The sequence below is a fragment of the Micromys minutus genome, assembly GCF_963924665.1.
Source record: "Micromys minutus genome assembly, chromosome: 19".
Classification (NCBI taxonomy): Eukaryota; Metazoa; Chordata; class Mammalia; order Rodentia; family Muridae; genus Micromys; species Micromys minutus.
In genome coordinates, this window is record NC_137954.1 from 45,631,809 (window position 1) to 45,649,716 (window position 17,908).

Here is a 17,908-nt window from a genome sequence, read left to right on the forward strand (position 1 = left end):
ATATTGTGTCTACTCATCTCATAACACACGAGGGCCTGTGTGAGCCTCTGCATGTGTATAAGAGGCTAAAGGCCTTCTGCCAAGTGCAATTCTGTCCACCCACTAGACAGTGGGACTGTAGCCTGCAACAGCCAACGCTTAGCTTTCCCTTCCTGATGTTGAGATATCTTGGACACTTTTTATCATGATTCACGACAATGGAGAAAACAGCATTCAGAGACTGGAAAAATGTTTCGGTGGTTAAGAGCAAATTGTCATCTTGGAGAGGACCTGGGTTGGATTCTGAGCACATACATGATGCTTACACTTACCTGTAACTCCAGAGCCAGGTGATCCTGTGCCCTCTACTGGTCTCTGCAGGTACCAGGCACACCTGCCGTTCCCACACATACACTCAGGCCGTCATGTATACGTATTCTAATAGAAGACTGTGTATTTCTAAAGTCTTAGCTTCTCTAACGATGAAATCTTCAAAGAAAATATTATCCCCTCTGCATCATTTGCTATTCCCAGAGCTAGTCGTGAGGCAGAGCTCAGAAGAAATTTTGTCTGAAGATTTCACCTGGGAAGTATTTCTTCCTCTCATAAATGTGGGGAAATGTCACTAAATTTAAGGAGTCGTTGAATGTTCGGCAGCACAGCTCCCAGCTGGCAAAAGAACTGTATGTGCATTTTCCTTCTGAATTGGCTGGCTTTCATGTTATTTCACTATCCTAACTCCAAATTTGTTTAAACTGAGTGCAAATCAGTCTTGCTGAGGCTAGTTGTAAACACCCGCTTCCTAGGCCTCTCTCCTGTTTGCTATTATAGGTGCATCAGGCCAGAACAAAGTTTGTTCAGGAGTCATTTCATTGTATCCATCAGAGGAAGCTGGAGTCTGCAGAGGCTTTCGTTTTTCAAAAGGAAGTAGGAAGTGTTGCATATAACATGAGTATTAGTCCAATGTATCTGTGGGATGGGCAAGGAGAACAAATGTGAGAGATAACCTGCTATCGTCTCTCTTCTGCCCTTTCTTCACTCTCCGCAAAGCTGAGAGCGGCCCTAATGGTCTTGGAGGAATTTGTTGTCTTCTTTATGTGCCTAATTTGCTAGATGGAATTGTATTAGCTGCAAAGAAGAAAGTTACTTTTTATAGGGCACTGATGAAGCAAAGATGTGAGGCTGTTTGGTCACTTAGCATATAGCACAAGGGTATTTTGGATGTCTTTCAGGCATGTTAGTTGCCAGAAGAAACTGAAGCCAAGAGACGTTAACCTATTGAATGAGGTCCCACAGTCTACATTTAAAACTTGAATGTTATGATTTCCAATATGCACTGTCTAGTGCTTTCATTTCAGTCGATTCTGGCTTGGTTAGAGTTGTTTGTCTTGTTCATTGAAATTCTGGCCTCTCGCTGCTCAGAGTCTCAGAACCCTGTCCTATGTCTTTAGTTTTTGTCTTCTATACAACCTGTAATAATGAGGTAGTCGGCAGCAGAAATCTATGTCTTAGCTCAGCACTTTGGGTATGGTGCTATATATTCTGCCCAGGGATTTAACAGTTTCTAAAAAAAAACATTTATGGATGTTTAACTTTGTCAAAATTATACTTGGTTCCACATCCTGGTGTCTGCCTTCATGCTGGGCCCTCTACTCCACTGAGGGTCAGATATCAGTGATCTTAGAATTCTTCAGAACAAGGATTATGTGATAAGATCTCTGTGTCTCTGGAATACACACCCACTATAACTCCTCACTTCTCAAAAAGTCTGCATTTGCCCCCAAGTAAAATTTGAAAGCCCCCTAACAAGGGCTGTGTGATGGATCCTACTCAGCTATTAAGGATGCCTGCCTTTAAAAGCTCCAAACAGTCCATTTAATACCTTGACAAGTTTTTTTTTTTCTTTTAATTCTCTAAACTTTAGTTTTCTCCTCTGAAGAATGAGGATTTCTATCTTTGTAGAGTTGACATGAGGCTCAGATGAAATTATACATAGGAAAAGTTACAGATTGAAAATAGTGAATAAAATGTGAAGATGCTTTATCATCATCAGTACATCAGTATATTAGATTTAAAACCCCAAAAGTTAATTGAACAAAGAATAAATATTGTTTTAATCATAACTTTGAATATTCTCTTTCAAAGTGAAAATTATTGAACATTTTTAATTTTTGAGAATTCCATACATGAGTACAATGCATTTTGATCATATCTGATTTCCCACAACTTAGCTAGAATGTTTTTAATCACAGTAATGTATGTTAGCATATGGAAAACTGGTTCAGCCATTGGAACAATAGGAATATTATAATTCTGCATTTGATTGACACTTCTGTTTCAATAGAAGAATCCAGAAGTCTTGATTCTTATGATTCATTGATTTTTTTTCTGTTGTTGATTGCTAAAATTAAATTTCACTTAATGTTTGAGAGCATCCTTAATACACATTCAGTCATTTGCTTGTCTGTAGTGAAGTCTTACCGAATTCCTTGGCTAAAATGAAGCATATGGCTGGTTGAGTTTTCGCCTTTGGAGTGGGAGAGTAGACAACCACAGACAACGATGTGGTGCTCACCTTAACAAGGCTCAGCATCACGAATGCGTTCATTCATTTCATCCTCACAACAGCTGAGCTTTAATCACATCTTAGGCAGACACTAGGGCATGTGAAGGTTAAATTACTTGCCAACCCTCGGAAACCAAGAATCATAGTCATGTGGATCTGTTCCAAGTCTTGCTCTTTAATGGTTTTGTTAGTCTATCCTTCTGGAGAGTATAATCCAACCGGATAGAAAGACTGATAGGCAGATGCTGCCCCACTTACCCTGTCATCTCAGTTTACAATTACAGAAACCATAGTGCAGATTACTCTTCCCCTGTGTTCACTCTACCTACAGTTTGGCCACAAAGAAACCCTGCTTGCTTCTTCTTTGTGAAGCAACTGAAGAGTTGACAGCCTCTGGAGGGTAGAAGATAAGCTTCCTTAAGGTCAGCCCTCAGTGGGTCGAGCACACTTGGAGCACATACATGGGCTGCCAATGAAAGATGACTCCCCATGTTATTAGACAAAACAGAGGAAGAAGGAAGGTGGAGGGTGAAGAGTAGTTTCCTGGAGAAGAGAAAAGGAAGCGGTAGGGTAAATATGAGCAAACCGCACTGCACACATATATGAAATTCTCTGAGAATTAATACACATGAAAAGACTGATCCAGTCTCAGCCTGACCCAGCTGGCTTACATCCCTCGGTTCGGAACCTTATTCCATGAGCGTACCGCTAAACTGTACTTCATTTGGAAGTACTTTTTCAAACAGTATAATAATAGAATGCTTTAGCAGACATATCTTTGCTCACACACACACACACACACACACTCACAATTCTTAGAAATCCTTCTACACTCATTCTTCCACTGCTTTTGAGGCTCTTTTACTTCTTTCTTATTTCACTCCTGTTAAATGAGACATTGGAATTAACTCTTGTTTTCTTTTCAACTTTTTTACAAATGTTTCCCGTGTAGCATTGATTAACAAGGGTTATTTCTGGAAATTCTAATAAATGTTACATCTGTCAGATATAAACCATATTTACTCAGTCTCCTGGCAAGTGTAGAAAAAGCAATCACCACATTTTGTTGAAATGAAATGACTTTTTTCCAGTTTTCTCTGTCAGTACTAAATGTGAGGAGCCTTGTTATTCTGAAGTTAACTCACAGTCCTATGCTTAAGTTTTATCAAGCTAGAGTTTTATGTAGCTCTGTTAGTCTTCCCATGACACAGATAAGTGGCTGCCCTTTTCAATGCTTATTAATAAGACCATGTGACAGTAGTTCCGATCCCTGGCATTAATCTCTTTCTCAGAAAAGTGTGAGATTCTTTTAGTGATGTATTGATATAATTAAGAGTAATTTTTAATTTTTCTACAAGTGATTTTTTTAATCTCTGGAAGAATGTTAGCCTATGCACTTATTGTTTTTGTAATAAATACAGGAATTCCCTGGAGAATAATATAATTTGTAATAAAAGTCTTAGATGTCATTTAAACTCACAGGAGGATAATTTCATTGTTCTTGGCATTTTCTTGAAAACAGTGAATTGTGTTAAGGCTACTAGGATGCCCAGTTAATATGTATTTATTTTATTTTATAAAGTATTGTTTCCTCTATTATATTTTTAAACCAGAATTCTTTAAAAAACTCAGGCAATATTAACAATGTTAATTATTCTCCTAGTTTAACACTGTCACATTTTAGGTCAGGGATGGCTGTGCAAGGTCATGGGTACAAATTTTCATAATTTAATATCTGGTTTAGACCAGAATTCTGTAACATTTAACTAGCCACACACTGAATCATCTAAGTGAAGAGCAGCTAAGATCCGAAGCAATCCTTTCTCTCTGTGACTGACAATGTCATTAAAGTAAAACTGAAATGTGTTTGGTCACACCCTTTCTTTGGCAAGTATTTTAAATGTTCCTATTTTAGTTATTAGAAAAGATTTATCCTTGGTGTTGGGGTCTAACGTCTGATCCAAGCATAAATTCGGTTAGATCAAAGGAGAAAATAATGTGGGTTGGTTCCAGTGCAGTTGGATGGCCCTGATTCATGAGTGCTTTGCAGCAAAGATAAGAACAGTCATAAAGTATTTTTAGATGACTTTCTAAATTTTCCTCATTTAGCCTTAAAGGAAGTGAACTTTAACCTTTAACACTATTAGGGTAGTTACATTGGAAGGAAACATTCAGTTCCTGATCCAGTATGCACAGATGTGAACTTTCTTCCTTTACCATCCTAGAATCTGATTAACACAAGAACATTAATACCTAATGTTGAAGTCTTATCTGGGTTGTCTTAACACTTGCAAATCTTCTGTAAATTAAATTAAAGTGCTTTCCAAACATTTGGTATTTAAAAGCTGAGTTCTTCATAGTGTTAGAGAGAATTTCCTTAGATACCACCCACACTGTATTAAAGATTCCCAAAAATGGAACTCTCAATAAATGCTTTCTGGGTATTTATAATGCCTTTGTGTTTTGAAAAATCTCTAACCATACTGACAAGTATTTTAATTTTATAATTGGTACGATTTGGCCCAAAACAATTTGCTCCTTATAGATAGTCTAATTAACCAAATAAGGCGTTGAGACTATTCACAGCCAGATTTATGTTCTTTATAGAGTAGTTCCGATATTCTATGAAATTAGTATTTGACAGCAACACTATGTATGCTTTGCACACTAGATACTTTTTTATCACAATGTATACCATTCATCCTCATGAGCACTTAACCATACTCCGTGTTGGTGGCCGAATAATCTAAAAGCTGCAGGAGAATGTGTGTGCATTGAATGTAATGGAAGCAGTTCCTAAAGTGGCATTTTTACTATATAGTCTTAGATTATTGTCAGTACTACTGTAGGATAAAGAAAGGTAGCTGCGTACATAAAATGTGGGAGTGTAAGGGTGAGGTGCTAGCCCTCCTGATAGAGGTCCGAGCATATGTAAGTGTGTAAGGGTGAGGTGCTAGCCCTCCTGATAGAGACCAGAGCATATGTGGGAGTGTAAGGGTGAGGTGCTAGCCCTCCCGACAGAGGTCCGAGCATATGTGCAAGTGTAAGGGTGAGGTGCTAGCCCTTCTGATAGAGGTCCGAGCATATGTGAGTGTGTAAGGGTGAGGTGCTAGCCCTCCTGATAGAGACCGGAGCATATGTGGGAGTGTAAGGGTGAGGTGCTAGCCCTCCTGATAGAGGTCCGAGCATATGTGCAAGTGTAAGGGTGAGGTGCTAGCCCTTCTGATAGAGGTCCGAGCATATGTGCAAGTGTAAGGGTGAGGTGCTAGCCCTCCCGACAGAGGTCTGAGCATACATGAGACAAGACGATAAATGGGAGATGGTGGTCAGTGTTTCTGGGCTCTGGGGAACTTGATGAAAGAGATTCAATATTCGCTTTGGTGCATACTTAGGATTCACTTAGAGTCCATCTGTAAGTCCCAGAGTTGGTCACTCGGGACGAAGTGAGGACAAGTAAATGTCCAGACCACAGCCAAGGTGAGGCAGGAACAATGAAAGTCAAGCATCTGCAAACTATCAAAAAATGTTTCCTTTTTGAAATGACTCATTTATCCTTTCAACAACCTTCACTTCTCAACTACAACATTTCTGCCCTTATTTCTAAAGCTAACTTTGAAGGGCACAGCCCTAACCACATCAGCCCATGCTTACAAACCTTCAGTGACTGTAGCCTCAGTTCCCAGCCCTTTCTCCTGTCTTGACAAGCGGATGTGGCAGATGGCGGATGCTATTCTGGAAAGCTCTGTCACATCCACTGATATGTCCAGGGTCGTTTGCAGGTTCAGGCTTGTTCGCCAAAACTCTGCCCCACTTCTCTCTAACCTGGGACAGCCTCTCTCTGCACACACGAGGGAGAAGGGAATATGTGTGCACCACTATATCTCACACTGAATTGTTTCCCAACTCTGAGCCTTTCTCCTATGCAGGAAGTACTGGCATTGAGCCTTGAAATTAATTACAGTATAGATTATGGCACTACCAGAAAAAGGAAGCAACTCTCTCCTTGTTACATTCAGGCTCTGTCTGTGATACATCACACATTTCCTGCCTGAGTTCAAGTCACCTCTGATGGTTGACTCATCCTATGGCCATGCTTGCCACAGCCAGCTAACACGGGATTCATCTCCTACGCCAGGTCTCTAAACATTTTGAAACATACTGTAGTTATAGCATCCTTGCTTTTCTTCTTTTGGACAAAGATGTTCTCTTTCAACTCCTGAATTCCCCTCAGTCTCAGCTCACCCTGCTTAACTTGACACAAAAGCACATTTATGTTTGTCCAGTTCTAGGAGATCTTCTGAACAGATAGTCACTCCATGCTACGGCAGCCAAAGCCTCAAGACAGAATAAGAACGTCTGTGTTCTGACGCTCTTTTGGGTCCCAAGAATTTGGTTCCTGTTTTCCCTCATTGATAAAGTCGTCTTTCTATTTGCATTCTTGTTGTATCTTTCTAGTCATCGAGGCCCAAAGCCATATTTTATATCTTTATCCTCAAAGAGTTTAGTGTGAAGAATACACTTACCTGTTGAAATGCTTTATTAAAAATCCTGGGTAGATGTTAGCTTTTTGTTAACTTATACAAAAAACTGGGTGTTGAGAGATAAAATGAGTTTCGTGGGCATGGGCCTTTACTTTCTTATCATTGAAGAAGAATACTTGTAAGTGCTTAGTCTTGTATTGGCACTCTCCCAAGGGTTCAGGTTCCTATTATATGAGCTCTGTGCTTTGCTTTTTTCTGCCAGCCTTTGGTGCCTCTTTGCTGTTGGTACACTCTTCAGAAAAGGGGGGAAGCAATGGAACTAAGATTGCCGCTTTGATGTTTCTTGGAATCTCTGTTGAAACATTTGAAAGGGGAACGTGAAACTGGGATACAATAGCTTTCAAGTTTATCTTAACAGTTACCTATCATCAGGGCAGATAACACATTTTATAGTAACTGTTCATTCATGAGCTGGTTTATGACATGGATTAACACAAATGAACCCGAGTGTTCCCTGAAGCTTGTATTCTCTAGAATACAGAGTAGGGATAATGGGTCAGGAACAGGAACAATTTGTCAGTCAATAATGGAGTTCTCAGTGTTGCCTTTTTGTCAAGTTAGAAAACGATGACAAATAATACCAATTTTTATAGCAACACTGAAGCTAAGACAAATGATATTGCTGTCCTACATAGTTCTGGGTATAATGGATAATCGATAAATAGCTTATCCTAAGAACTGCTATCTATTGATCATCCAGATGTTACTCAGATGGATGGATAATGGGTAGGTAGGAAGATAGATAGATAGATAGATAGATAGATAGATAGATAGATAGATAGATAGATAGATACAAAAGAGAGTAATACATTGAAACATTGAAGGTTTGGCTTTTTTTTCTCATTCGTGCTGTTTATTTCTGTTTTAAAACTGTATATTAAAACAATACCTCTTGGCAACAGAGATGACTCAGCAGTTGAGAACACTGACTGCTCTTCCAGAGGACCCCAGTTCAATTCCCAGCACACATCCAGAAACTCACAACAGTCTATAATGCCAAGGTCTGACACCATCACACAGACATACATGCAGACGAAACACCAATGCATGCAAAATACACAAATTCTTAATGAGTACCTCCACTGTGGGCACAGTTTTCAAAGGTATTAATTTAGAGTTAAGAGTTTCACCATGGAGATGGTGTTTTCCAGCTGGCCTTTGGATGACTTAAGAACCATCCTACTGGACTGCTGTTTTAACAGCGGGGAAGGAAAGCAGGTCTGAAGACAAGGCCAGCCATTGATCTCTTAGCTCAAGGGACTGCTGTGCATGTGCATGGAGCGCATTTTCTGCTTGAGTCTGCTTTCAGTGTCTTTGCATGAGTTTCGATGCTGCTTCCGAATCCTTGCTTCTGTTTCGATGCTGAGCACACGTGTGGGTTTCTCTTTTAGATTTCCACGTGGAAGAAGCACTGGCCTGGCCTGGGGTGTACTTGTTACCTGGCCAGGTGTCTGGAGTGGCCCTGGATTCTAAGAATAACCTAGTGATTTTCCACAGAGGTGACCATGTTTGGGATGGAAAGTAAGTAACTTTTCTCCAGAATGTATGTGGAAATATTATGCAATCCTGTTCATTAAATCAATAATACTTATTGGTGAATTCTTGTTTCATTCCTTTACCTTGATTCTTCCAAAATGTGTGAAGAAGTGTGGGTATACCTGTCTGGAAACACATGAAAGTCCGATGGCTCTCCTTATGCGATGACATTAGCTAGTGATATGTACTAACTGGATCCATGGCTAATGTTCTGCAGAGTGGATGCTCCAGTCCTATTGTAGTGTTTCTTTGACTATTTCTCCCCTTACACCTATCTCTACAATTTCGAGAATGACAGCGAGATGTTTGCCTTACATTGCTGTATCGTTCTATATATTTCTGGGCGTGATTTTTATACAGACAGCATATGTCATTTCAACACACAACTACAATGGATATCGGAGGAGAAATCTTGTACATGTTACATCTTGTCCTTTACATCTGAAAACAGAGTTGGCCACTTAATCACTTGGTGATGCTGCCTCCAGTGTGTGTGTAACACACTCGATGGTTGTATATTTTAACGTGTGTCTCTGAGACGTAGTACAGTGTTTTGATTCTACTTAAAGATGAATATCCCCTGACTAGTTCCTTAATCGCAAATTTGCACATCAAAGTAAAATTTTTAACCATATTTCAAAAATCCTTAATGCATACTTTCCTTTTACGTGTGCAAGTGAAAAGCTCATCTGGGGAATTGGGGATCTACTCCTCCTAAGATGGGCCCTTGGTTCACATTGTGATAGCTCCTTCCGCCAAGCATACACAAATGAGTTCTTCTTATGCAGTTGGATATGAAATGTAATCCACATTTCAAAACAGATGAATCCTTCTGCTGCTGTTTAACTGTCCTTTCTAGTTTTCACACAAGTGGAATATAGCGAAGATATTGCTTGGAAGCCCGAAGCAAACAGTGGTCTCAGAATTCTCGTCATACGCTCTAGTGCATTGGCTTGGTGGTTATCGAACATCTAATGGTATTTTAACAAGTGCTTTTAAAAGCAGACCATCAGTATTCATTGTGCCGTCGTCTTCATTTTAATGAATATTGCTACATTTTCTGCATGGATTTCCTACCACATTATGCCAGACAAGAAAATCACAGCATCATTTTCTCCCATGGAAACAGTCTCATCTGGCAAAAGCAAAGACTGGATAGAGGCCAGGTTTCCATTTCCATACCATATTCCCTGAAAGCTGGAATAGTTCAGTAGCAAAGAAGGGTCAGCAGAGACAAGCGTGAAGAAGGAGCCGAACCAGGCCTAGGAAAGAAGTGGGTGTTCTCCACTAGGAGAGCATTCTTTACAGCTTATGTGGCAGTCCTCGCTGTGAAGCTGCTTTTTCCTCATGCCTGGCATTCATCTAGGTAACCCAGAATCATGTGGGGGTGCAGTCACTGCCTAGCCCCGAGTGTTTGCTGTGGATTAGTGCATTAGGGGATGGATGCTGTTGAAAACTTAGAAGGAAGTGGTGGCTTGACTCACTATTTTGCCTTTCTCCTAAGCTTTATTTCTTAGTACGACAGTGTTTGCAGTCCCCCTTTCCCTCCCAGGCATTATCTGCTGGCCACAGCTAGTCTTCCCATTCATAGTATTGAAGACTTCTTCAGGATAACTCCTACATCAGCTTCCAGGCCGTTTCCTCTTTATTATTCATGAAGAAGATCAGAAGCAGCAGATTGCTCTGTATTGGTTTGTGTGTGTGTGTGTGTGTGTGTGTGTGTGTGTGTGTGTGTGTGTGTGTTTCTTAATTTGGAATTATTCAAAGGAAAACCTTAACTTCTGTTGTTTGCATGGCCATGCATGTCCACCCTCCCTGTATGTATCAATTGATATAAATTAGAAAAAAAGAAAACCTTAGTTTTTCGTCATTGCACAAAGGTAATGCTGTCTTCTAGAATGTATGCATGCTGTTGAGAGGCTGGAGTTGCAGGTTGCTTGAGTTTGCCTTCTGGTTGCTGCACTATTCACCAACTAGAGCAAGGTCTTTACTTGATCTCAGCTGAGAAGCCAGGAACCAGATCTTAAGTTCATTTTCCTTCAAATATTTCCCATCCAGTTTCTCAGCAAAACTAAGCTCAGCTCCCCAAGGCAAAGGCTCGGGCTAAATCAAAGCTGCGTTGTTTGCTCTCATGGTTCCTAGGAAGTGATCATTTTTATGCATCCGATGGAACGTGGAACTGTCAGCCTCTAACACTCAGCACACAGCGCTCCTTTGAGCTATCACAGCAGCTCTAGCAACTGTCCTGTCCTGACTAGCTGCACCCTGGCAGCCCCCCTCAACCCTCACCCTTCTGCTTCAGCTGTTTTAAACCACTATGCCAACCAAAATGAAATGAATAAAAACCCTAAACCACTTAACATCTGGAAATAGGACCTTCATTTCTTGCTTCGATTTCTACTTTCTTCCTGTCCCCAACCTCAACATGGCTACTTTTAAGGTGTTTCTTAGAGGAGAAATAGGAAGTGCCCGTTGCCAGCAGGGAATAATGAAACTGTAAAAGCCTCCTGTCTGCCCTAACATTGAGGCAGCTAGCATCCTTTATTCTTTAGATGCCGCCCAGCCTGAAAGAGGAAACTCTTATCTCAGGAAGGCTGCTCCCAGCCTGCTCCTCAGAAGGTAGCACCACAGTCAAAGGCTTATTTCTGAGCCTGCCCTCATTCATCTCACCCATGGTCGGGTAGCATCTAGAATAACTCAACAGGAAACCCTTGACTAATCTGATGTCTCTGCCCTGATTTTCAGGGCTTTAAAGTTGCACCCCTTTGTCATTCATTGTTTACCCACGTGGAGTTGGAAGGGGTTTTGGAAATTTTTCTTTTATGCTACTGGAAGGAAAGAAAACAACAAAAACTACAAAAGGGAAAAAATTACCAATTGTCAAGGATATGGTAGCCCAAGCTATATCAATATGACCCATATTAGCATTTTATTATAATACCAAACTCTAGAGAAGGTAGTCTACATACCAGTAGTCCAACTGAACATCCTTAAGGCGAGTTTTGTAGCGTATGGTATACCTTCTTTATCCATCCTTGCAAATAACAGATTTCGAGGTCTAGAATAGTGGATCAGCTAAAAAAAAGCCAAGGCATCACTAATGCAAAATAATATACCATTCACTGAGCAACATCAGAGAAATAACACCAAAAGGCTTGATTTTAGCTGTCAGTACATCTTTTGTGTGGGGTGTCGAGAATTGCTCCATGTTGAACTGGTTTTGGTGTTAAGAAAACCTCTGTATGGGCATGCTCTCCAACTCTGAGGCCTTTCCAGATAGCATAGAGTTCTTCACATGCTGAACCCAAATCTGAGTCTTCCTTTGTCACAATAATTCAAAATGGGGTTTTCTCCTGTTTTTTTACATCTTTATTTTCATATAAACAGAATGTTCCCTGGGCCTTCAACCTATCTTCATGATGGTGTGGTGATTTTAACCCAAGAGTAGTTTGGTTTCTTGTACCTTCAACGCTGCTGCATTACCTCATGTATTAAATACAACTAGTGACACACTTTTTTATTTTCTAGATGTCTAGTGCCAAAGAATTCTGTTCACCGTGGAAGTATGCCTGTGGGTGATTGTATGTGTGCTGTGCATCTATGGGTATCTGTGTGTTTGTACATGTCTCCATGTATTTGCACACATATGTGTCTGTATGTGTGGGCAGGCATGTGTGTGTATCTGTGTGTTCATATGTGCCAGTATGTGTGAATGTGTGTGTAGTGCATGTGCCTCTGTGTGTGCATGTGTGTGTAGTGCATGTGCCTCTGTGTGTGTGCATGTGTGAGTACACATGTGTGGGGGGGGGAATATAACATTTTAGCAGAGACCCAAACAACGCACTTAAAACTTTTTGAACAATTCTGAATTTCTGGATATCTGAGAGAAAGCTGAGTTCTAGGAAAGGAATGCTTTCATGTCCTCATCCTTTCTGCCATTGCAAAAGGCCTCTTCTTCCACACTCTGTTCTTCCTGTGTTATCGGTTCACTATTCGTCCCCCTTCTGCGCCTGTGCAGTAAACTGGAATCATGGGAACGCTCCAGTCTAATGAGATCAGTCTCCAAGAAAGGCAGCCATGTTCATAGAGACAGGTAACAGAGACGTTGTCTTGGTGATTGCTTCACAGCCTTGAGATACTCATCAAGAGAGTTGACCTAGCGTATCAGCACCCTGTCTAATACAGAGCAGGGAGTTTAGTAAGTGCCGAATATTGCTTAGGAGCTATGCACATTTGGTCACGTCACTCGTGCCCAGCGGTGCTATTGACTGAACGGTCTAGCATCCTGGTCTTTTGATATCTGATTCCGTATTCTCTTAATCGCTTATCAGGGGCCCATGTCTAGGCTAGGCTGAATACCAAATGGCTACACTGGTTTCTTTGTCCTCCTCTTTTCCTCATCACTGAGGTTTTCCAAACCAAGTGTGCATTCAGCATGTTTTTAACATATTTTAAACGTGCCCCCACTTTAGGAGGTTTTACAAGCTGTTCCCCTAACAATAAGGCACATTTGTATTTATTTGTTCAGTCCCAGTGTCTTAATTTATATAATTATATAAATTATAATTAATAATGCTGCTTCTTTGTTCCTGTTATTACTTATTTTGCATTCCCCTAATTTTGATTGATGGCGCCATAGTTTACTTCCTCCTTCTTCTGGCGCTTTGTCTGTGTGTGAATATGGACCAGCATTTCTTCTCAGGCTTATCTAAACTGTTTGATTAGCTGCTAATGTGCAAAATCATTAATGGGGAATTCACACTGTTAAAATAAAGAACTGAATTCCAGCCCATAGGCCACTGTTCAGTCTTTGCAACTGAGTGCTTTCTCAGAGAGGCGTACAGAATCCATGAGTGCTCCGGGCACTGTGTGAAATGTACAGGGTATTATTATGCCCCTTGGAAAGTTAAATGTGGTTGAAATAAAGACTTCTCCGTGGCACAGAAGTGGGGGTAGCAGCTTTAAAACACTAAAGATCAGTTTGCTATAGCAACGATGTAGCCAGCCCTATAATCTGACACCCATTGTGAGCTGTTCAAGGGTTATCTTTCTTTGAATTACAAAAGAGTCTATAAATTATTTTGTTTGTCTCTGTGTGTGTGTTAATGTGTGTGTGTGAGTGTTCATGTGTGAGTATGTGTTAATGTGTGTGTGTGAATGGTTATGTGTGTGTGTGTGTGTGTGTGTGTGTGTCCATGTGTGTGTGTTCATGTTTGTGTGCAGTTTTCATTTCAGAAACAGCCTGTGCCTTTATTACTTGCCCTGTGTAACACCCGAGAGCAGCTGTTAGTTTCATGACGTCCCAAGTGAAAGGATTAGGAAAGACAACCAATCATTTGAGTAACCAAATGTCTCTTGGTGCTGCCAGTTTAAACATACAGACATCTGCTCATGGATGTTAAATGGAAGGGTCAGGCCCATTGAATTGTGGCTAATGCCTTTGAAGCTACATTTTTTCCTGAGAATTGTCTACTTCCTTCATTTGTCATTCCCATAACTAAAGGTAAATAGCTATAATTAAATGCTGTTAATATAAGTAGCTTCTTTAATATTTGAATTTTGTTTTCTTTCCTTTGAATTCCCTTTTCCTTTGTTTGTGGGTGGGCACATAAAGAGATTCCCTCTTTAGTAAACTCCGGAACACAGCTACTCACTGAGAGAGACTTCATGGATACAGCATAAGTGTAGCAGTAATCTGTAAGATAAATGTAATTCTGTGGAAAAGTAACTAGTTCAGTATGTAAAATGCCATTTTTACACACAAAAGACATAAATATATGTGGACCTAGCAAATCAGATAAAATTTTGTCTTCTAGGCTATCTAAGGTATTGGGAAATACATCCTGACAAGCTGGGAGAGCTGAGGGCTCCAGTCATTCCAAGTGATGGTTATGAAGATGGGGTTGGCTTGCTTTGTATTGTTGACTTTTGTTAACATTATCTTTCAGTCTGCCATTTTATAGTTTTCTATAAATAAAAGGGAGTGACCCCTGAGTTTAGGTGACATTTCAAAACTATATGTGTAGATGCCACCATGCAAGTTGTGTCTGTTTGGGAACACAGGTCCCTTGACAGATGTTTGCATTGTGAGCAGCGTGAGACAGTGCATTTCATGAAGGGCTGTTCCTCACCAAGCTGTTCATTGTCTACGCCTTCCATTTTGAACTGACTGCCATAGGACTCTGAGTCTGAATTGTTTGTCTCTGTCCATTGACACAGTTTTTATTCTCGGAAGTCTAACCCAGTGTTTTGGGAAAAGAAGGGAACCATGGTTATATGTTTAAATTTGGGGATGGATAGGAAGGACAGACTTCACGACGAGGAAGAAAAAATCCTTATTTCTTTATATCAATTAACTTGAAGGGGTTTGAGTTTTGTTACTTGTTTTCAAAAATAGTACACGGTCAGAGATTGGTGGTAAAAGTTTGAGTAACTGGACGGAAAGAAGGCTATTAACTTACAGATTTACTACAACCCATGATAAGAGAAACCAGCTGCAAGGAATACACTGTGCTCCATGTGGCTTATTAGTCTGCAGAGGGAGATACAGAATTAGGTGTGCTGAGGTCTGATATGCTGCTGCTTTGTGAAGAGACAAAATGGACACTTGGGATGTCACAGTTACGAGCTACTAATGATGAGTCAGAACACTCACACCATACGCAAAACTGAGAGCACTTTGTAAGAATGGTGAGGAGTTAGGAATTTTCTATTTTACCAAATGCTTATCACTCAGAAAAGGAATGGACCCATATATTCCACACCCATGCATCAAAACCTGAAGTATTAGTAACACTTTTGAAGGAATGTAAAAGGGGCAGGGAAGTAAAAACTTGAGTAGAGGGTCTATCAGTGTCAGGATGTTCTGTGTAGCTTTACAGAACGCCATTACTCAGGAAAGCAGAGGCTCTGTACCATCTCATAGCTGTGTGAATGTTCATCTCAATTAAAATCTGCCTTAGAAAGGGGGTAGATCGTCAGCTTATGCAATCAACCTAGATGCACATGAGCAGATGAGTGGCCGGGACAGTATGGCACACGTGGACAACAGAATTTTATTCACCCTTGAAGAACAAATTTATATCACTTGTAAGAAATGAATACTGAACAAAGCAACTAAAACTCAGAGAAACAAATATCATGTGTTCTCACTCATACAAAATAACAATTTAAATGTTATATGATATGGAACTAGAAGCATGACCACTTGGGACAGGGGAACTATCACATGAAGGTGAATAGAAACAAAATCAAAATATGTAATAGGCATGTATAAAAATGTCATAATGAGTGTCTGCCATTTTGTACAATGAATATACAGTAATTTCTAAAACAACAAAGAGTAGTGAAGTAAGATAGATCTCATTATATGAGAGAGACGCTGTAACTGCTGCACATATCTTGTAAATATTTCGCTCCTGGATTCTACTGGGCGGTTTTAACTACACACAATAGCTTATGCCAACGGTTGTACTTAAGTTTGAGGCTGACAAAGTTAAATGAATACTTTGCGTTCAATTGAATACATCATTAATAAGGGCTGCTTGAGGGACACACTTCTGTCTTTCAGGGAAAATATTCCCCAAAGACCTTCCTAGTCAAGAAGCCATGATAATTATCTGATGGATATTTTTAATGGCAAGAGGGTATGATTTAAAACTTTCCGTGCTACTTCTGGGACCTCTCTACTGGTTCCACAAACAAACAAACCAGCCAACTATTAAATGGATGAATGATAGGTCTGAGCAGTCTGTCACATTCCCAAGTGGTCAATCTATCTCGACACATATTTGTTGTTATTCCAAGTCTTCTTTGACTTAGTGAAGAAAAAGAAAGCATACATCTGTAGTTGATGCAGTCATACATCTGTGTATGCTGATTCAGTGCTTTGATTTTGAACACGTGAAATGATTTTCTGGTATTTGGATCATCTACACCTTTGCTACATACGCTTGGGTTCGTCTCCATCACAGGCTGCGTAAACATTCAATAGTCTCCTTATTTGAGCTTTTACGTTCTGTGGTTTCAGATGCTTGCAGTTAACCTAGTCCAAAAATAATGAATGGAGAAGTCTAAAAAGGAATAATTATATGTTTTAAATTATATGTTTTATATGTATACTGAAGAGTATGATAAAAATCTCCCTCCATCTTCCCGAGACACGGATCATGTCCTTGACTGTCATCTGCCCATTGGATCCATTGCCCACCCATTATTCACTTGGCAGCCGTCTCATAACCAAACCTACAGTATCACTGTGCTTTGCTGAACTCATGCTCACTGTACTTAAAAATGGCCCCAAATCTCAGGAGCCAGGATGCTTGAAATTCTGAAATCCCAGAACATTTATTTTCTTACTAGTTATTGCTTTTAGTCTCTTGATGTTCCTGTTTAGATGTGAAGCTTTCTCACAGTGTGGCTAGGAAAGAGGAACTGGCGGCGTAGGCTCAGGGTTTGGCTCTGCCCGAGACTGCAGGCACCACTGAGGTCTAGGCATGCTTCCCCTAAGGACGAGAAGGAACTAATGTAAAGTTTAGAAACAAGAATTTAAACAACTACAGCATCTGATATAATTGGCATTCTAAGGAAACCAATTACTATTTAAGTAGTATATGCCTATTATGTTTTATATTATATTTTATTATATTTATATTATATTTTATAACACAGAAGATGCTAAGTTTTTAAAACACAGTAATTACTATATTCACTTGAAACAAGTCACACTGTAATTATCTGTTTTGCACTAATGAAAAGCTGCTATAAAAAGAAGCTTCAAGCCCCTAAGTATATTTTTTCAGTAATAAATTCTGCTTTGTTTTGTTGAAATATTTTGAATGCTCTATTCATAGTCTTTTGTGTTCCTGTGTTTTACCTTTGGCTGTAACAATGATCTTTCTTATCCCCTCTGTCCCAGTGTGACTTTTACAGAGAGGTTAAAATAAGTTGGCCTCCTATAACTTAAAAAAAATTGATTAATAAACTGTGGAAAACATTTTTAAAAGTTTTTGTTGCCATAGCAGCTCCACACCATGGCTTCCTCAAACCATAATGTAAAAATGAGCTCTTGCTTTGGGCCCAGTGAATCTGAGACTGCATGGCCCACCAAAGCCAATGCCGCAGCACACTGACCATCTGTGATGGTTTATAATTCATCTCCAGAGACCATGAAGTCAAGTGCATCCCAGCCCCTCTGAATTTGTACTGAGGTTCTCAAGTCGGTGGTCTGCATTTCTCAAGTACCCCAAAACTGTGGGTTGTTAATTTTTCATTTTTTTTTTTTTTG

General features: G+C 40.0%; 1 protein-coding gene across 12 annotated transcripts in view; it reads left to right on the top strand.

Moving 5' to 3' along the window:
* The window catches only part of PAM (peptidylglycine alpha-amidating monooxygenase), a 270,816-nt gene that overhangs the window by 227,929 nt on the left and 24,979 nt on the right, over window positions 1-17,908 (top strand). For all 12 annotated transcript variants that reach the window (XM_080932647.1, XM_080932652.1, XM_080932651.1 and 9 more), the window contains one exon: window positions 8,478-8,607. In XM_080932647.1, coding sequence (XP_080788773.1) covers window positions 8,478-8,607 — 130 coding nt within the window. The remainder of the gene's footprint in view (window positions 1-8,477; window positions 8,608-17,908) is intronic.